The sequence below is a fragment of the Coregonus clupeaformis genome, unplaced genomic scaffold, assembly GCF_020615455.1.
Source record: "Coregonus clupeaformis isolate EN_2021a unplaced genomic scaffold, ASM2061545v1 scaf0001, whole genome shotgun sequence".
NCBI classification, from domain to species: Eukaryota; Metazoa; Chordata; class Actinopteri; order Salmoniformes; family Salmonidae; genus Coregonus; species Coregonus clupeaformis.
In genome coordinates, this window is record NW_025533456.1 from 1,484,236 (window position 1) to 1,503,210 (window position 18,975).

The 18,975-nt window shown below is 43.2% G+C and overlaps 1 protein-coding gene across 1 annotated transcript; it reads right to left on the minus strand.

The window, feature by feature from the left end:
- Nucleotides 1-460: 460 nt before the first annotated feature.
- Nucleotides 461-18,413, minus strand: LOC123482924 (matrix metalloproteinase-14-like). Its single transcript, XM_045212156.1, has 10 exons — nt 17,816-18,413; nt 4,490-4,638; nt 4,125-4,247; nt 3,403-3,710; nt 2,636-2,797; nt 2,254-2,390; nt 1,928-2,066; nt 1,610-1,760; nt 1,293-1,408; nt 461-1,093 (listed from the first exon to the last, which is right to left on the minus strand). The coding sequence occupies exons 1-10, from the start codon at nt 17,909-17,911 to the stop codon at nt 768-770; spliced, it is 1,707 nt and encodes a 568-aa protein (XP_045068091.1). The 5' UTR covers nt 17,912-18,413; the 3' UTR covers nt 461-767.
- Nucleotides 18,414-18,975: the final 562 nt, after the last annotated feature.

Below are 18,975 nucleotides of genomic sequence, written 5' to 3' on the forward strand. Positions count from 1 at the left end.
TGGAGTCGTCAAGTAGATGGGAGGGATGGAGGATTTAGGAGAGGAAGAAAAAGAAGAGGAGAAGGGATAGAATGGAGGGAGGGAGGGACATGATAGTAGATTTATTGCAGATGGGGTGTCAACTATACAGGATGTTGGTCACGATCATCATCCTCTCTCTGTTTCTCTCCTCTGTGTGTGTGTTGAGGCCTGGTCCTAATTTCAAACATGCTGTCCATGTAAATAGATAACATACAAATACATGTCTTTCCTAATTCAGACTCTCTCTCTCTCCTATATATATATATCTCTCTCTCCTATATATATCTCTCTCTCCGATCTCTCTCGCTCTCTCCCTCCGATCTCTCTCTCCCTCCGATCTCTCTCTCCCTCCGATCTCTCTCTCCCTCCTATCTCTCTCTCTCTCCTATCTCTCTCTCCCTCCTATCTCTCTCTCCCTCTGATCTCTCTCTCCCTCCTATATCTCTCTCCCTCCTATATCTCTCTCCCTCCTATATCTCTCTCCCTCCTATATCTCTCTCTCTCTCATCCTCTGTCTGTGGCATATACAACCCAACCAACGGACCAAACCCCAACGTCCAACCAACCAACCCCCCTTACATTACCCCTTCTCGCTTACCACACAATCCAACTCCTTTCATCCCCCTTTCCTCATCCTCCATTTTCTCACCCTGTCCCTCCCTCTCCCCTCTTTCTTTCAATCTTTCAATTCGTTCAGTCACTCTCTTTCTCAGTCCCTCTGCGTCATTGGTTCATTCACTCCGTCTCTAAACCTTAGTCAGTAGAGATCTCTGGCAGTAGAGGAGACGTCGTGGCGTCCCGTACCTCCTGAAGAACAGCAGGGCTCCCAGAGTGAGGACCACGCAGACCAATAGGAGGAGAGGGATCACCACAGCCACCGCCGTGACCCCGCCTTCTCCCTCCTCCTCCACCTCGATGATGATGACTTCCTCCTCGCCGTCCCGCTTCTTAGGGTCCTCCCCCGCACAGCCCATCCATTCGCTGAGCACCGACTTGGGGTAGCCCGACTCCACCCTCATGTGTTGGTTGTTGAACTTCCAGTACTTGTTGGCTTTATAGAAGTAGGTGTAGGCTGGGGGAAAAGGGAAGTTCATACAAACATTGACTTTATTACGAGCTTCAGATATTCTACTATATTATATATATGTGTTAAGGTGTTATACTAGTGTACCACTTCTTATCGTTCATAGAAATGTTCTGTGACACTGACACAAGATAGCGTTCAAACATGCAGGCATGCAACTCTCTGTCCCACACACACACACACGTACATCCTTCTTCGCTCATGATGGCAGCCTTGACGTTGTCGGGGACGCCCTGCCATGTGTTGATGGGTTTGGGGTAGTCTTTGTCCACAGTCTGGGACTGCTCATTGAAACGGTAATACCTGACAGATAGAGAGAGAGGGGAAGTCAGTTACGGAGAGGAAAAGGAGAAAGAATGGGGGAAAGAGAGAGGATAGGTATGGGTAGATAGACGTAGAAGAGAGTGGAGGATAGTGGATGAAGAAAGAGAGGGAGAGAAAGAAAAAAAGACAGACAGACAGACCCACCGACCAACAGACAGACAGACAGACATACTGACTCACTTGGTCCCTCTGAAGTAGTATGTCTGTCCGGTGGGGGTGTAGAAGAGGGCAGCATCCAGCTTGTCTTTGGGCAGCCCTGTACCTAGCTCCTTCAGACTCTTAGGATAACCCTGCTCCATACTGGACTCTGTGAACACCCAGTACTTGTCACCTAGAGGGACAGAGAGAATAAAGAAAATATGACTACATAAATCTGCAAAGAGTTTTAGAAGTAACCTACATACTGTAAATACAACGATAATGAATAACTACTAGACATAATTGTTACTAATGAAAAGTAATCTTGAAAACAACTGATTAAAAAAAAACTAGACCAACCCTTGAAGAAGACAAATTGGCCATCGTTCCTCTCATAGGCAGCGTTGATGTTTGGTGGCAGTCCCTTCCAGAAGTGACCGATGGGCATGGGGTAACCCTGGAGCACCTTGTTGTTCCGAACACGCCATAACCATTTATCCTGCACCAGAGAGACAGAGACATAGAGTTAACACAGTTCATAGCTGTACACACACACCACAACCACTGATCCTGGACCAGAGAGACGGTGAGTGTTTGCATTGTACAGTACACCTAAGTTTTGGTAGTTTTGTGTCATTCAGTCCTTCTCAGTGTGTGTAAGTAAGTACATTTATGTCAATATCAACCTTAAAGACAAACATCTCCCCCCTGAGGATGGCGATGGTGTCGAAGTGTCCCTCGCAGACGTCTGGTCCGAGTCCAGGGTGGTCTGGCTTGGAGGGTCTGGTGGGGCGGGGGGGAGGGGGTGGCGCTCCGGACGACCCTGTGGTGGAACACAGTCAGTACAAAATAAGGAAATCCTATAAGCAGAGGTAGAACTGAGGGGACTGAGTGAATTCCCAAAGTCAACAGAATGTTTTATGAACAGAATGTGATTTGAAACGTCCTTCATGCTGTGTAATGATGAACTAGATTAGAACCTTTTTAGCATTGCTGTAACAATCCAGGAACATTGTTATAACATTCCAAGAACATACCTACAGCATTACAATGGAACTGGGAGTTTACCATAGATTGCCTGGATGCCATGGCGATCGTCATCAGGTAACTGGAAGTTCTCTGTGTCCATCCACTGGTAGAATGGAGCCATGATGGCAGACGGCTCGTTGGAGTGTTCTAGACCCAGGGCATGACCCAACTCATGGACCGCAACCAGGAACACATCATTACCTGCAGAGAGAGACTTTTTATTATGACTATTTTATTTTATTACAATGTATATGACTCAATGAAGTTGTAACATTGATGCTTTGGCAATATTTACACAATGTTTGTCATGCCAATAAAGCTATTAGAGAGAGAGAGAGAGAGAGAGAGAGAGAGAGAGAGAGAGAGAGAGAGAGAGAGAGAGAGAGAGAGAGAGAGAGAGAGAGAGAGAGAGAGAGAGAGAGAGAGAGAGAGAGAGAGAGAGAGAGAGAGAGAGAGAGAGAGAGAGAGAGAGAGAGAGAGAGAGAGAGAGAGAGAGAGAGAGAGAGAGAGAGAGAGAGAGAGAGAGAGAGAGAGAGAGAGAGGAGGAGGGAGAGAGAGAGAGAGAGAGAGAGAGAGAGAGAGAGAGAGAGAGAGAGAGAGAGAGAGAAGGTGGGAAGAGACTGTTTGAATAGAGAGTAAAGGTAGCACGTTCACCAAACAAAGTACTGACGCCCTAGCAGTACTGTATAATTGTGAATGACTGTATTACGGCTAACAGACAACCCAGTGAAAACCCTCTTTCTGACCATCTCCTTTCCTTCTTCCTCCTTTCCCTTCCCCTCCTCCTCCTCCTCCATTTCACCTACCCCCTTGGTCGACGTAGCCGGTTGTCCAGGGTTCAGCGTTGTCGAAGTGCGTGTCACCCCCTATCCCGTTCCCGGGGAAGTATGCGTGAGCCAGGAAGCCGCCCTCGCCGTCGAACGGCGTGCTGTCGCCGTGGAAACCCTCGGAGAATGACAGCATGATGTCAGCGTACTTGTCGACCTTGTCCCGGATGTGGCTGTAAGGGATCTCTCGGAAGCGGAGAGGGATGACTGCCTCCCACACCTTAAACGCCCGGCGGATGGCCTCGTATGTAGCATGCTCCCCTATCTTAGGGGTGTAGTTCTGTATGCTAGGAGAGAGACAGGGAGGAAATAGCAGATGTTAGTACATTTTAAAGATAAAATATTTAACAAGATCTTCTAAAGTGTGTATTGGTTCTTCCTCTGCATTCTTTTGTGGAACTTTGTGCAATACTTCCTTGATGCAAGCTCAATATGAATCTGTTTTGATTTGAATCAGTATTCCTTTAGAATCAGATCTTGGTTAATTTACATTTAGTCTGATTCAAATGATACAAAAATGTTCACAAGACTTTAGACTTACACAGACATTACAACTGTTGCCTAAGTGCCAGTCTGTTTGTGCCATCATACCAACTCCCTGTCACTCATTATCATGCCAAATGTTGGCAAGTACACATACAGATCTGGGACCAGGCTAGTAAACTGTGTGTTGTTGTACTAAAGCAGTATTGTAGTCTCACCTGAATGTGACCTCTTGTTTGTCCCACTTCAGCCCCTGTACGGCGTATCTCTTCCTCCTCAGGTTGCTCTTCAGCTCAGAGCCAAACTTGTCCGGAACACTGCAACGCGGCCGCTTCATCGCCCTGGCAACGGCAAGACACACCTGTCAATCTCACTCACTGTGCCATTAACTATTTCATTTCTGACTTGTCCTGAGACTCTTTGATTCTTTTGTGCTCTAAAAACATAAAATACTATGGGGCTTTATGAGTGAGGTTGCTCAGTGCAATTGCATTAGCAGTGCAATTCACACAGTGGTTACGTATCTCAGGTCAGCAGGACTCATTGTTCTATTTAGCCCTCCATTTTGTGTCATGGTACTCACTGTAGGGTGTTGATGTCGATAGATCCGGTGACGGCCAGGCCGTAGAACCTCTGCATGGCTGTGATGGCTGTTGTGATGGACTTGGGAGAACGGATAGCCTGGGCTCGGACATCACCTGGGGGCAGGTAGCCATACTGCTGCAACCACACCTGGGGGGTAGAGAGAGGAGGACAGAGAGGGTTAGACACTGGATAATACAATGTCTTTGGAGATAAAGATGGAAAAGGACACTCGTATGTGGTTATACGGGATGTATTTGACAGTATTGGCAAACACACACACGTGCACACACACACACACACACACACACACACACACACACACACACACTCTCCCTCTCTCTCTCTCTCTCTCTCCCTCGCACTCTCTCCCCTCTCTGTGGAGTTTCGCACCATATCCATCAGCCAGAAACAACACAGAAACCAACCCATTCATGGCGATAGTCAATGATTAGCCATACAGTCATTGCCTGAAAGAGGCAGGATGATGTTGTAAAGAATGTCTTGTTTTGATTATTGTGTGTACGTGTGCCTTTTGGCCTAATTACAGTGCTTGTCTGAATGTGTGTGTGTGTGTGTGTGTGTGTGTGTGTGTGTGTGTGTGTGTGTGACAGAGAGATTGAAAGGGAAAAAGAGAGAGAGAGAGGGAAAGAGAGATGGAGAGAAAGCCTGTATATGTATGTGTGGGTGGATGGGAGCTTAGTATCCAGTGTTTGCATAAAGCAATGCCAAGCTGACCTTGAACCAAAACTGTATTGTCCCCAGGAACACACACTGCCTTCCTTACAACAGCAAACAGACTGAGACTGGTCAGACTGAACACACACACACACACCACACACACACCACACACACACACACACACACACACAACAAAACCTCTTATTTTTGCAAGAGTTACTAGTGTTCTATTTATACCATAAAAACAATCCCATCCTCACAGTCTCCTCTGCTTTATATGCTGGGCAGAATGAAAGGAAACTGTGACTTTGTTGTGGGGATGTAAAGAGAGATGAGAGAAGAGAATAGAGCCAAATAAAACAGTAGAACCATAATGAATACAGTGATGTCATTTCAGACGTGGAAGCCTAGGACTTCTTCTATCCTCTGTCAGAACCTGGGGGTTCACTGCTAGACCCGACATGCCTGTAGAGGAAGAGAGGAGTGACATCTAAGAAATAATATCTATGCTTCATCTGAGTGGTAGGAGTAGTGCCTTTAACCAGGTAAGATCATATTTAACCAGAAGAAAAACAGACTATGGTGTTTCAGAAACATTTGACCAGAAGAAGTTGTAAGTGCTAAAATGTCACCTCTGTCTCGCTCTCAAACACAAGAGTGGTCATGCAGAGCTGCTCAAGTTTCTGGTCCTAGTTCTCCAACCAAAACAGCTAGAATATGATCTTTACCCATGGGTGAACAACAACAGCATTACGTCAGACAACCTTGATCAGTGCTAACCGCAACAGTCTCTCTGAGAGACAGAGAGAGAGAGAGAGAGAGAGAGAGAGAGAGAGAGAGAGAGAGAGAGAGAGAGAGAGAGAGAGAGAGAGAGAGAGAGAGAGAGAGAGAGAGAGAGAGAGAGAGAGAGAGAGAGAGAGAGAGAGAGAGAGAGAGAGAGAGAGAGAGAGAGAGAGAGAGAGCACAGACAGAGAGAGAGAGAGAGAGCACAGACAGAGAGAGAGTGAGAGAGTGAAAGAAAGAGGGGAGACAGAGAGAGAGAGTGAGAGAGTGAAAGAAAGAGGGGAGAGAGAGTGAGAGAGTGAGTGAGTGAGTGAGAGAGAGAGAGAGAGAGAGAGAGAGAGAGAGAGAGAGAGAGAGAGAGAGAGGACAGAGAGAGAGACTGATCCTCAGACAAACATAAACCTGATGGAGATGAGTCCTATGTGATGTTATAAAACATAGACAAGGTTGTTTGTTTGTGTGTGGGTGGGTCAGTGACAAGATGAGTATATACGAGACAAGTGGGTGGGGTGAGAGACAATATGACTATATACGTGTGTGTGTGTGTGTGTGTCAAAGGAGACTGTTGAGGCTCAAAATAATGTCTGGAACAGAGCTAATGGAATGGCATCAAACACCTGGAAACCATGTGTCTGATGTATTTAATACCATTCCACTAATTCCGTTACAACGAGCCCATCCTCCCCAATTAAGGTGCCACCAACCTCATGTAGTGTGTGTGTGTGTGTGTGTGTGTGTGTGTGTGTGTGTGTGTGTGCTGCACAGACAGTCAGCCAGTGAGTGTCATCATCTTTACCACAAATTCAGTCAGTGGAATTACAGAGAATTCTTCTGTCATCCCAGAAAACCCCAACTCTCTCTCTCTCTCTCTCTCTCTCTCTCTCTACCTCCCTCCATCTCCTTTTCTCTTAAAACCCCCAACCCTGTCTGTCTACGCAATAGTAGTCATTTTATAGTTAGTTTGGTGAATATAGTCATTCTTCCTCTTTCTTACAATGTCTCTATCTCATGTCGTTTTAGTGGAGAGGTCTTTTTTTCATATCAACAGTAATTGAAATGAGGGAGAAAAAGAGAGGAGTGTAAGTGAGAAACAGGAAACGTCTGGCTTGTACCTGGCCAGAGATATGACCACACACAGCCACAGCAGGCAGAGAGGGACAAGAAACCAGGTTCAGTTGTGGGCTGCACAGTGAGGTAAACTCTCTCACTCCAGTCATGTCAATGCCTGCCCCTTCTTTCAGCAATGACCTATGTGATATGGTGTGTATGCACAGTATCATAACCCTTCTGGTTTTCCTCCATCTTTCTTATCCTGCCTCACATTTCTTCACCCCCCATTCCCCAACTTCTCGCCATGTCTGTATTTCTCTCTCTCTCTCTCTCTCTCTCTCTCTCTCTCTCTCTCTCTCTCTCTCTCTCTCTCTCTCTCTCTCTCTCTCTCTCTCTCTCTCTCTCTCTCTCTCTCTCTCTCTCTCTCTCTCTCTCTCTCTCTCTCTCTCTCTGACTGCTCCTAGTGTGTGCTGTGGCTCCACTGTGGTGACGCGTCTGACTCTGTGAAAACACTCTCAGCTCCGTCAGGATGAAAAGTTTCCCCCACACTGAGAAGACTCTGCTCTCTCTCTTTCTCTCTCCATCTATATCTCTCCCCTTTTCTTGCTCTCTCTCTCCTCTCTCCCTCTCTCCTCTCTCTCTCTCCCCCCATTCACCCCCCACCCCCTCTTTGCTCTCTCCTCTCTCGCTGCTATTCCCCCTGACAACGCCAGCTATCCCAACATGCACCTCTTCTGTGGAACTCCCAGCAGGCGCTCACAGTCAAAGGTTCTATTTAGTAGGAATTCGACGTTGCTTATTGTTGGCCTTGGGGGTAACTACAAACCCATGTGTGTGGTCATAGTCTAGGGTCCATGTGAATGCATTTTTTGTAAACAGACGCAAGCCCATATAAGCTAGGCATTTTTGCAGTGATTCATGTATTCTAAGGAAATGCATTTCAATAGAGACAGGCAGTGTGACGTGTGTATATCAGCAAAATTGAGTAGAATGATGACATATATGGCAGATAGATCCTGTCCAATATGTCGGTCATGAACTAAAACCAGCAGGAAGTTCCAGGAACAGCAGATGTGACTAATAATGTCGTATAACGTATGAAATTGAAATGACGGTGACATCAGGTGCAACTAACGGTCGGACACTCATGAGACTGCTAAGACACCCTGAGGATAAAGTGGTCGGATAATATGCTAGTACCTAGGCATTACTGTTTGATAATAGTCATAGAAATAATAACAGATTTATAACACTGTGACTGCAACAACATATTCAATTGAAAGGTTGTGTTGACAGAAAGATGGGTCAGTTGGGTTTATACACAGATTTAAACATGCATGACATGCACTTAGTGGTGTACTAATGTAGGGGTTCTCAAACTTTTCTTGCCCTGGGACATCCGCTCAGGCAAACTGGTGACCCAGGGACCCCCATCATATGTTAGCAAAAAAAAAATGAATATTTTGTCTTATCATCAGGTGAATGATAATGGAAAGTAGAAGTCATCCAATTTTTTCACCTCCCCAGTTCTTTGGAAGAGGAAGTATAAACTCTAATATATATACAGTGAGGGAAAAAAGTATTTGAACAGTGAGAGATTTTGCTGATTTTGTACGTTTGCCCACTGACAAATAAATGATTTATTTGAACAGTGAGAGACAGAATAACAACAAAAAAATCCAGAAAAACGCATGTTTTTTTTATTTCCCTCATTAAAACGAATTTATTTGCATTTTAATGAGGGAAATAAGTATTTGACCCCTCTGCAAAACATGACTTAGTACTTGGTGGCAAAACCCTTGTTGGCAATCACAGAGGTCAGACGTTTCTTATAGTTGGCCACAAGGTTTGCACACATCTCAGGAGGGATTTTGTCCCACTCCTCTTTGCAGATCTTCTCCAAGTCATTAAGGTTTCGAGCCTGACGTTTGGCAACTCGAACCTTCAGCTCCCTCCACAGATTTTCTATGGGATTAAGGTCTGGAGACTGGCTAGGCCACTCCAGGACCTTAATGTGCTTCTTCTTGAGCCACTCCTTTGTTGCCTTGGCCGTGTGTTTTGGGTCATTGTCATGCTGTAATACCCATCCACGACCCATTTTCAATGCCCTGGCTGAGGGAAGGAGGTTCTCACCCAAGATTTGACGGTACATGGCCTCGTCCATCGTCCCTTTGATGCGGTGAAGTTGTCCTGTCCCCTTAGCAGAAAAACACCCCCAAAGCATAATGTTTCCACCTCCATGTTTGACGGTGGGGATGATGTTCTTGGGGTCATAGGCAGCATTCCTCCTCCTCCAAACACGGCAAGTTGAGTTGATGCCAAAGAGCTCGATTTTGGTCTCATCTGACCACAACACTTTCACCCAGTTCTCCTCTGAATCATTCAAGATGTTCATTGGCAAACTTCAGACGGGCCTGTATATGTGCTTTCTTGAGCAGGGGGACCTTGCGGGCGCTGCAGGATTTCAGTCCTTCACGGCGTAGTGTGTTACCAATTGTTTTCTTGGTGACTATGGTCCCAGCTGCCTTGAGATCATTGACAAGATCCTCCCGTGTAGTTCTGGGCTGACTCCTCACCGTTCTCATGATCATTTCAACTCCACGAGGTGAGATCTTGCATGGAGCCCCAGGCCGAGGGAGATTGACAGTTATTTTGTGTTTCTTCCATTTGCGAATAATCGCACCAACTGTTGTCACCTTCTAACCAAGCTGCTTGGCGATGGTCTTGTAGCCCATTCCAATCTTGTCCCAGACATCCTTGGAGAGCTCTTCGGTCTTAGCCATGGTGGGGTGTTTGGAATCTGATTGATTGATTGCTTCTGTGGACAGGTGTCTTTTATACAGGTAATAAACTGAGATTAGGAGCACTCCCTTTAAGAGTGTGCTCATAATCTCAGCTCGTTACCTGTATAAATGACACCTGGGAGCCAGAAATCTTTCTGATTGAGAGGGGGTCAAATAATTATTTCCCTCATTAAAATGCAAATCAATTCATAACATTTTTGACATGCGTTTTTCTGGATTTTTTTGTTGTTGTTATTCTGTCTCTCACTGTTCAAATAAACCTACCATTAAAATTATAGACTGATAATTTCTTTGTCAGTGGGCAAACGTACAAAATCAGCAGGGGATCAAATACTTTTTTCCCTCACTGTAAGAATAGCCTATAAACTAGAAAGGTACTGTATCTTAGCGGCGGAGAGAACATTTTGCTGTTGTAAAGGAAGATTTCTGCAATTCTACAAATTTTTCCATTGAGCTGAGAGAATATTTTGCAGATTTAAAGCCAATTTCCTGCAATTATATGCATTTTGCCATGGTTAATGCTGTGTTCCTCTGCTCAAACATTATAATAAAATCAATGGGCATATGCCCTGAATTTTTTTACATGATTGATTCTCCCTGACTGGGAGAATATTTCTCAAAGATGATGTTATTCATAATATTATATAATATGCCATTTAGCATTATTTAAAAATGTATATAGTTCAATATCGTTTCTGCAAGCTTTCTATCTGGTTTTGGTCGTTTAAATGTACACTGAAACAGTTTTTCCATCTCGAACATTACCAGATGGCCCGCCTAAGAATTTTCCATACAGAAAAAACCCTGTCATTAGCTCCAATGACTGTAATTTCCTCTATATTAAAGGGATAGTTTGAGATTTTGTCAATGAAGCCATTTATCTACTTCCCCAGAGTTGGATGAACAGGAACAGCTAGCATGTTAACTGTTCCTGTAGACTAGTTAGGTAGTAAGCATTGGCTCGTGAAACGACCTTTAACTTACTTCATACTGTACACAGAGACATAAAAATTGTATCCACAATAGTATTCTGTTGTAGCTAGCGATTTTCATAAAAATACAATATTTTTCACATAAAAACATGTTTTCAAAAAAATAAAAATAACAAATATCACGGACCCCCTGCAGTACTCCAGTTTGAAAACCTCTGTACTCATTTGTTTATATAAGCTGCATACCAACCTATACAATAATATATTTAGCAACTCTGCCAAGTGTTAAGGTATTGGATATACTGCAGATATTTGGGTTTCAAGCAACCTGCTAAAAGAGAAGCAGTCTTCAGCCCTCTCAGTCCACACGTCTTTTATAGTGGATCTGGTTTTCTTTAGGCAGAGGAATTATTGGTATCTTCCTCCTGTCCCTCGTTTTTAATCACTGAGGCTGAGAGTGGAAGAGTGAATAAAAAGGAAAGAAAGAAATGTTAAATAAAATGTTAAAAGGGATTGACGTATGGAATGACAAAGTAGATGGTAGAAAAGAAGGGGACAGAAGTATTAAAGCTGAATTTAAAATTGAGGGAGACAGAGTAGAGACTGAGTCAGTTGTTCCCCTCGGACGGTGCCAACGGAAAAAAACAGAGACCAGAGTTTGGTCATAAGCGAGTTTGGAGTCTGAGACAAACATTAGCCTCTTAGCGTGGCGTCCCACATCTCTCATCCACTTACACCGACACAGGAGATACATGCTAATGCTAACTAAAGTACTGTTGCAGTATATATAGGCTTAACACAATGCAGAACACATGCATGCTATGTTAAAGGAGTGTTCATTTATAATATGATAATACACTTGGCTACTCTAACCCCTTCAAGTATTCTGAGCAAGCCAAGCCAACACTGGGTACTAGCGTGCATGTGGCTCCAATCTGCACAATAACACCCAACCCAACAAAGATGTTCTATACCTATTATTGAAGACATCATGAGTTCAATTTGTGAGCCTCAAATGTCCTAACTTGGGTTCATACATGTAATTAATAATCTGGGCCACGAAGGCTAAATGCTAATATGTCTACTGTTCTACAAATAATGAGCGGTTCTAGCAATTCTACGTCATTTAGATGACAGAAGACATTAGCTGAATCTTTTTTAATACCACACAAATGACCGAAATGGGTGGCTACTCTCACTGACAAACTGAGATCAATCTGGTCTTAGTCGTACACTGACTCACTTAATGATGAAGATGAAGCCTAATCACGGTGATGGCCGATGCGCTCGTCTTGGCAATATCCTATCTCAAGATGAGCTACTTTGAAAAACAGTGCTGCTGTTAGCTAACAATTGCGAGTTGTTGAGAAAAAAATGTTTCTATTGGTTCTACAGACAGATTAGTCTTATTTTTTCAGCAGTAGGCATTTGCTTTTCAAACTGTACGTTTTTCCCGCTAATGTATTTTGAAATCTGCAAACCGACAGCCGCAACCAACCATAGAAATATAATCCATAGATGGTAGTTCCCATTCAAGTCAGGACTGGCATCCATTGCTAGTGTACCCATGAGTTTAACAGTCAAATTACCAGGGTAAGATGTTACAATACCCTTCTATGGATTATTTTTCTATGGCCACAACGCAACAAGCTGTATGTTTGGCGCGCATGCTGGCCAAACTGCGGCCTTCAAGACTGTAGGCATATCGGCAACTGCCAAAATAAAGGAAACACTTCAGTAAACGGGGATACAAAGTATATGTTATGGTGTGGGGGTGTATTTACCTGGCATGGTTTAGGTCCACTTGTAGAATCTATGCCAAGGCGCATTGAAGCTGTTCTGGCAGCTCGTGGTGGCCCAACAACACCCTTTTAAGACGCTTTATGTTTGTGTTTCCTTTATTTTGGCAGACACATATAGGTGCTTGTGATAAAAACTTAATCCACAGCTATTTTTTAAATAAATTATTTATCCTCTGTGGCTAAATGATTCTCTTAGTTGTATTTTCAACATTGAGAGTGGGCTCCTGTGGTTGGATAAAAAAATATAATAACAAAAAAAATTACGTAATATATATATACACTACCAGTCAAAAGTTATAGAACACCTACTCATTCAAGGGTTTTTCTTTATTTTTACTATTTTCTACATTGTAGAATAATAGTGAAGACATCAAAACTATGAAATAACACATGGAATCATGTAATAACCAAAAAAGTGTTAAAACAAATCAAAATATATTTGATATTCATCAAATAGCCATTGCCTTGATGACAGCTTTGTACACTCTTTGCATTCTCTCAACCAGCTTCATGAGGTAGTCACCTGGAATGCATTTCAATTAACAGGTGTGCCTTCTTAAAAGTTAATTTGTGGAATTTATTTCAGTCTTAATGCGTTTGAGCCAATCAGTTGTGTTGTGACAGAAGGTAGATACAGAAGATAGCCCTATTTGGTAAAAGACCAAGTCCATATTATGGCAAAGACAGCTCAAATAAGCAAAGAGAAACGACAGTCCATTATTACTCTAAGACATGAAGGTCAGTCAATACGGAACATTTCAAGAACTTTGAAAGTTTCTTCAAGTGCAGTTGCAAAAACCATCAAGCACTATGATGAAACTGGCTCTCATGAGGACTGCCACAGGAATGGAAGACCCAGAGTTACCTCTGCTGCAGAGGATAAGTTCATTCGAGTTACCAGCCTCAGAAATTGCAGCCCAAATAAATGCTTCACAGAGTTCAAGTAACAGACACATCTCAACATCAACTGTTCAGAGGGGACTGTGTGAGTCAGGCCTTCATGGTCGAATTGCTGCAAAAAACCCACTACTAAAGGACACCAATAATAAGAAGAGACCTGCTTGGGCCAAGAAACACGAGCAATGGACATTTGACCGGTGGAAATATGTCCTTTGGTCTGGAGTCCAAATTGGGAAATGTTTGGTTGAAACCGCTGTGTCTTTGTGAGACGCAGTGTGGGTGAACGGATGATCTCTGCATGTGTAGTTCCCACCATAAAGCATGGAGGAGGAGGAGTTATGGTGTGGGGGTGCTTTGCTGGTGACGCTGTCTGTGATTTATTTAGAATTCAGGGCACACTTAACCAGCATTGCTACCACAGCATTCTGCAGCGATACCCCATCCCATCTGGTTTGGGCTTAGTGGGACTATCATTTGTTTTTCAACAGGACAATGATCCAACACACCTCCAGGCTGTGTAAGGGCTATTTTACCAAGAAGGACAGTGATGGAGTGCTGCATCAGATGACCTGGCCTCCATAATCCCCCGACCTCAACCCAATTGCGATGGCTTGGGATGAGTCGGACGGCAGAGGGAAGGAAAAGCAGCCGACAAGTGCTCAGCATATGTGGGAACTCCTTCAAGACTGTTGGAAAAGCATTCCAGGTGAAGCTGGTTGAGAGAATGCCAAGAGTGTGCAAAGCTGTCATCAAGGCAAATGGCTATTTGAAGAATCTCAAATATAAAATATATTTTGATTTGTTTTAACACTTTTTTGGTTACTACATGATTCCATATGTGTTATTTCATAGTTTTGATGTCTTCACTATTATTCTACAATGTAAAAAATAGTAATAATAAAGAAAAACCCTGGAATGAGTAGGTGTGTCCAAACTTTTGACTAGTACTGTATATTTATTTTTCCTCTTGGCAAAAAATCCCTTAACCATGCCCAGCCCGACTCACACAATTGACCAGTCACATGTATTTATTATACAGTTTATTTTTTATTTTTTATTAATCAGTTACCCAATCAAGGCAGGCCCCCCCAGTTACCCACGTGGGCTCCTTAAATCAAATGTATTTATAAAGCCCTTTTTACATATGCAGATGTCACAAAGTGCTTTCCTCCCCCATCTGACGATCAGCAGAGCGGCAGCAGCAGGCTGTCTACGCTCATTGAGAGCGGGCTCCTGAGTCCTCCTGTGGTTGGTGGTTGCAGTAAAAAAAATACAAAACATATACTACATATATAATATATACTACATATATTTCCTTTATTATTATTATTTTTTTAAAGAAAAAAAATACTATTATAGATATATATTTTTTTGCTTCCTCTTGGGCCCCCCACGGGCCTGGGCCCAGGGGCTTCAGCCCAGGTAAGCCCCTGCATTAAGCCGGCCCTGGGTTCTAGGATGGAACCTGCAGTGATAGTACTTGAGTGGAATGGCTAAACACACCATCTCTCCATAGACATTCATCGGGTTGGTATGTTTGCCATGTGGCAGATCAGATTAACTGAATATTGTCCTCCCTGAACATTTTTAAGTGACAGCGAGCACTTGTATGAGCAGCATGCACCAGCACTTCACCAAAGGTTTCCAACAGCGTGCTGCAACCGTACAAAAACAACCAAGACTCCTCAGGACCCAGTGGGAGAGCCCAAGGCCAACCATAGAAACAGAATGACTAGAACAGACATTCCCATTCAAGTTAATGTTCTGTGATGGGTGAACTGGATGTAGACTTTTTGAATGTACACATACTGTCTAATTGCTGTGGTCTGAGAATATATTTCCGTTCTAGTATTTATATTTCCATGGGCCCAACCCATATGGGATTTGACCTGTCATGACCTCCTCCCTCCCTGTGATCCTATGACATGCTAGTCACCTTGCCTCCAGATGTCTGCTATTATCATGTTTGAAGAGAACTTCAAGGACTTTCAGATTCAGACAGATATGTTGTGAAGATCTGTGGAACGGATCGTTTTCATTCCTTTCCACTTCCTTTGGCTAAGATAAAGTCCAACCAGCAATTTTATAAAAGTGAGACAGGGTGTTTTTTGTGAATAAACACAAATATAACTAAATAAAGGAAACCTCTATTGGGTTTATAGTATGTGCATAAAGACAAAATGATTCACAAAGTGAAGTTAGGCCTATATTTTGTGACATGTAGCTCTTCTTGTTCCATTTCAAGCCTGATCTTATGATAGCCCTATGACTGTGAATATTTGCACATCCAGTCTCCTCACAGCTTCAAGTTAAATTGTAGGTTTAGCCTCCCTGGCCTATCAAGTTGGATCTGTTTTTTTTTTTTTTTTTTGGGGGGGGGGGACTCTAAATAATGCTATTTGAACCTTTCTCCTATTTGTTTAAAATGCCATTTGTACTGCTACAGTGGTAAATATTAAAATTAAAGATTATTCAAAATTAAACGAACACTCCCACCTCTGTGTCATTAAAATAAAATTCCCCATGTGGCTACACTTGTCGTCCCGGGACAGTCACGTATCTCAGCCCCTTTTCAGGTGTCCCAACTTTTCTTTCGACATAATGGTCCTTTTGTCAGCAAGACGCATCAATTACTTTAGGCTGCAAGACTGTAGACCCAATGGTAATCACCAAATGTCATTACACTTTTTGGTGTTTTGTAACAGATTAATTTTTTTATTCATCAAATGACGCGAGTGCACAGTGCACTGTTTGGATGGTGGAATTATATCTTCCTTATGGCATTGCTTGAGATTTGGGGTTGGGGAATCTGATCGTGTGGTTAGGGGCATCTTCTGCCTACTCCCATTGGAGCATGGGAAAATGTGATGGGCCTTCAGGAGACATTATGGGTAGGATTTGGGATGGGTTAACTGATCCTAGATCTGTCATGGACCCAGCACCAACATTTGCAGTCTTATTGTGACACTGTGTATGTTTTATTACTGTCTCAGTGCTGTGTTTGCAGTTGTTACAATATTATCACAATGTTATAGATCAGAGATGTTGTATTGTGTCCCCCAGCCATTTCTGACTGACAGTGCAATGATTGACCATGTCTGGCTGACTCAATGGTACCTGATTCCCTAAAAGTAATGCACTTTAGAATAGGGTGCCATTTCGGACATCCATCATGTCTGGCTGACTAAGACAGCAGCTGTTTGTGGTTACTGAGTCAGAACCTGAGTTCCTCCAAGCATCCTGTCTTTCTTAATAAGAACGACCTTTATATGTAGACCAGGCCTGCATTGAGGAAGACTGGAGCACCATTGGATACCGTTGACTTGGCCATTGGCTATTGCAGTCATGGCAGATAATGGTTATTCTTGATGGGTTGGGTTGTATCCAAAAGTACGCTGGGATGGATAGAGAGATCTGGAATTCCTGAGGAGGACAGGCTAGAGGCGTCATGACATGCACCTAATGATTTTGAAGGGACACTATGACACAATATAGCGGGACAAAATATAGTGTTTATGTTAGTAGTGTCACATCAGTTACAATGGGACCTGTTGCTCCAGACAGTACCTTCATGTTCAGTTTGCATAAAACAGAGAACAGCTTCCTCTCCAGTCTCTACCACAACTCAGTACAGATTAAAACCATTACACTAACCCCCCTCCCACACACACACACACACACACACAAAAAAGCCCCAGTTTCTTAGAATAAAGAAACCGTCTTGAGTTTTCACAACTCTGTACTCCCCCAACCCTCCTCACCCCTCCTCTTTTAAACCACAAAATAAGTCATGATATTTTTCTGACTATTATTTGCAGTTACATCTCTTTTCCTGCTTCTACTGAAATGACTACATGACCTCTCACCCTTTGATGCTACTGCTAAAATATACTTTATTAGTCCACGTGAGATGGAAAAGTTTTTTCTGATCGGGGGGGGGGTAAGTTCCTTCCTCAAGGGACCCTCAGTAGGTGGCACCTAATATTGATGCCAGCAACCATCTGGTTACGAGCTCAATCCGTGCCACATCCCCCGGTCAGCACTTGGATTAGAACCGACAACCCTCCGGTTGCTCGCAGGCTCTCTAACCTCGAGGCTACCGCTGTCACCTTTCAATTTGTATTTTATTTTTTACTACCATCAATTGAGAAGAGATCAACCATCATGAAAAACAAATAAAGAAAATAGTGCCAATTATACAGACTAGCACAGAAACAAGAGACCACACTAGGCCTATAACACACACTGTAGTTGGTATACTCACACCCCTTCTCCTATAAACCTTAACCAAATTATCTTTAAAAGTATCTTATTATACTTGTTAAATAGTTTTAAACGTGTTTCTGAGTGTCTGCTTATCGTCAAAATGACTTACCTCTGCTTTTACTTCGTTTTCCGTTGATACAACTCCAAAGAATAGTCCGCACACCAGCGTCAGGAGCTGGATCACCTTTTCGAGCTGGGGCAACATTCCTCTATATGTGCGAGTAGGCAAAAAATAGGAGATATAGAGCCTCACAACGGGACTGCTTCTACGGGCTTTCCACGTTTTTATCAATTATTATCCTTAGTAATTACCTTTAAAAACAAAAACAATATTGCACTTTAACCTGTTCTCATGGATACTTTCTTGCCACACTTCAAGTTCTGCACAACAAATCTTTTGTGGTACGAAAAATCATAACAAATGTAAAAAAACAAAAGCATCCTACAAATCTATCCAAAAACTAAAGTCTAGATGTTGGGTGAAAAAATCGTTGCAATCTCAGTGCTTCATAGTTCCTCACTCCTTTGTCTCCACAAGTTATTTTCTTTCTTTCTCACTGTCTGACTATATTGACATCGCTCTCTGACGTGTGGACGAGGTTGGTCAATGCGCTCTATGGAGGGTGATAACTGCCTGAATTAAGCCTAGTGAAGCTACTGATACCTCTCACCAAGTCACCTAATGTCTTCCAAGTGCCATTAAATACCCCTATGAATTAACATGGACTGTCAATGGAGACAGTCTAAGTATTTTTTTCTAAGGCATCAAACTGCCGACGCGTTCACATCACGTGACACGTACACGTCATGTAGACCTATTGTTCACTTCGTGCCATGTAGAGGTAGTGTTCACGTTGTGTAAAGTGGCACTGAAACTTAATGTGTCAGTTTGCTTGTAAGTTCATATGTGGGGTGATAACTGCCAGAATTAAGCCGCGTGAAGCTACTGATACCTCTCACCAAGTCACCTAAGGTCTTCCTAGTGTTGGTGAAACCATACAGGAGAGGAAGTACAGAACCAACGACGCTAGACGGAGAGGAATATGTTTAAGCAAAAGGCAGTTTATTAAACAACAGAGATAGCTGGTACTGCTCAAGCTACATGCATGGACCCATTCAGTTGCCTCTTATCGAGACAGTTGAAAAGGGATCAAAAACAGAGTTTTCAGCATTACTTTATACAATGCAACACAAAGGAAGGGGTCCTTCTTCTAGTCCCTTGATTGGTTCCCGAAGCGTAGGAGGCGGGTCTGCTCTGTCCAGAGTAGA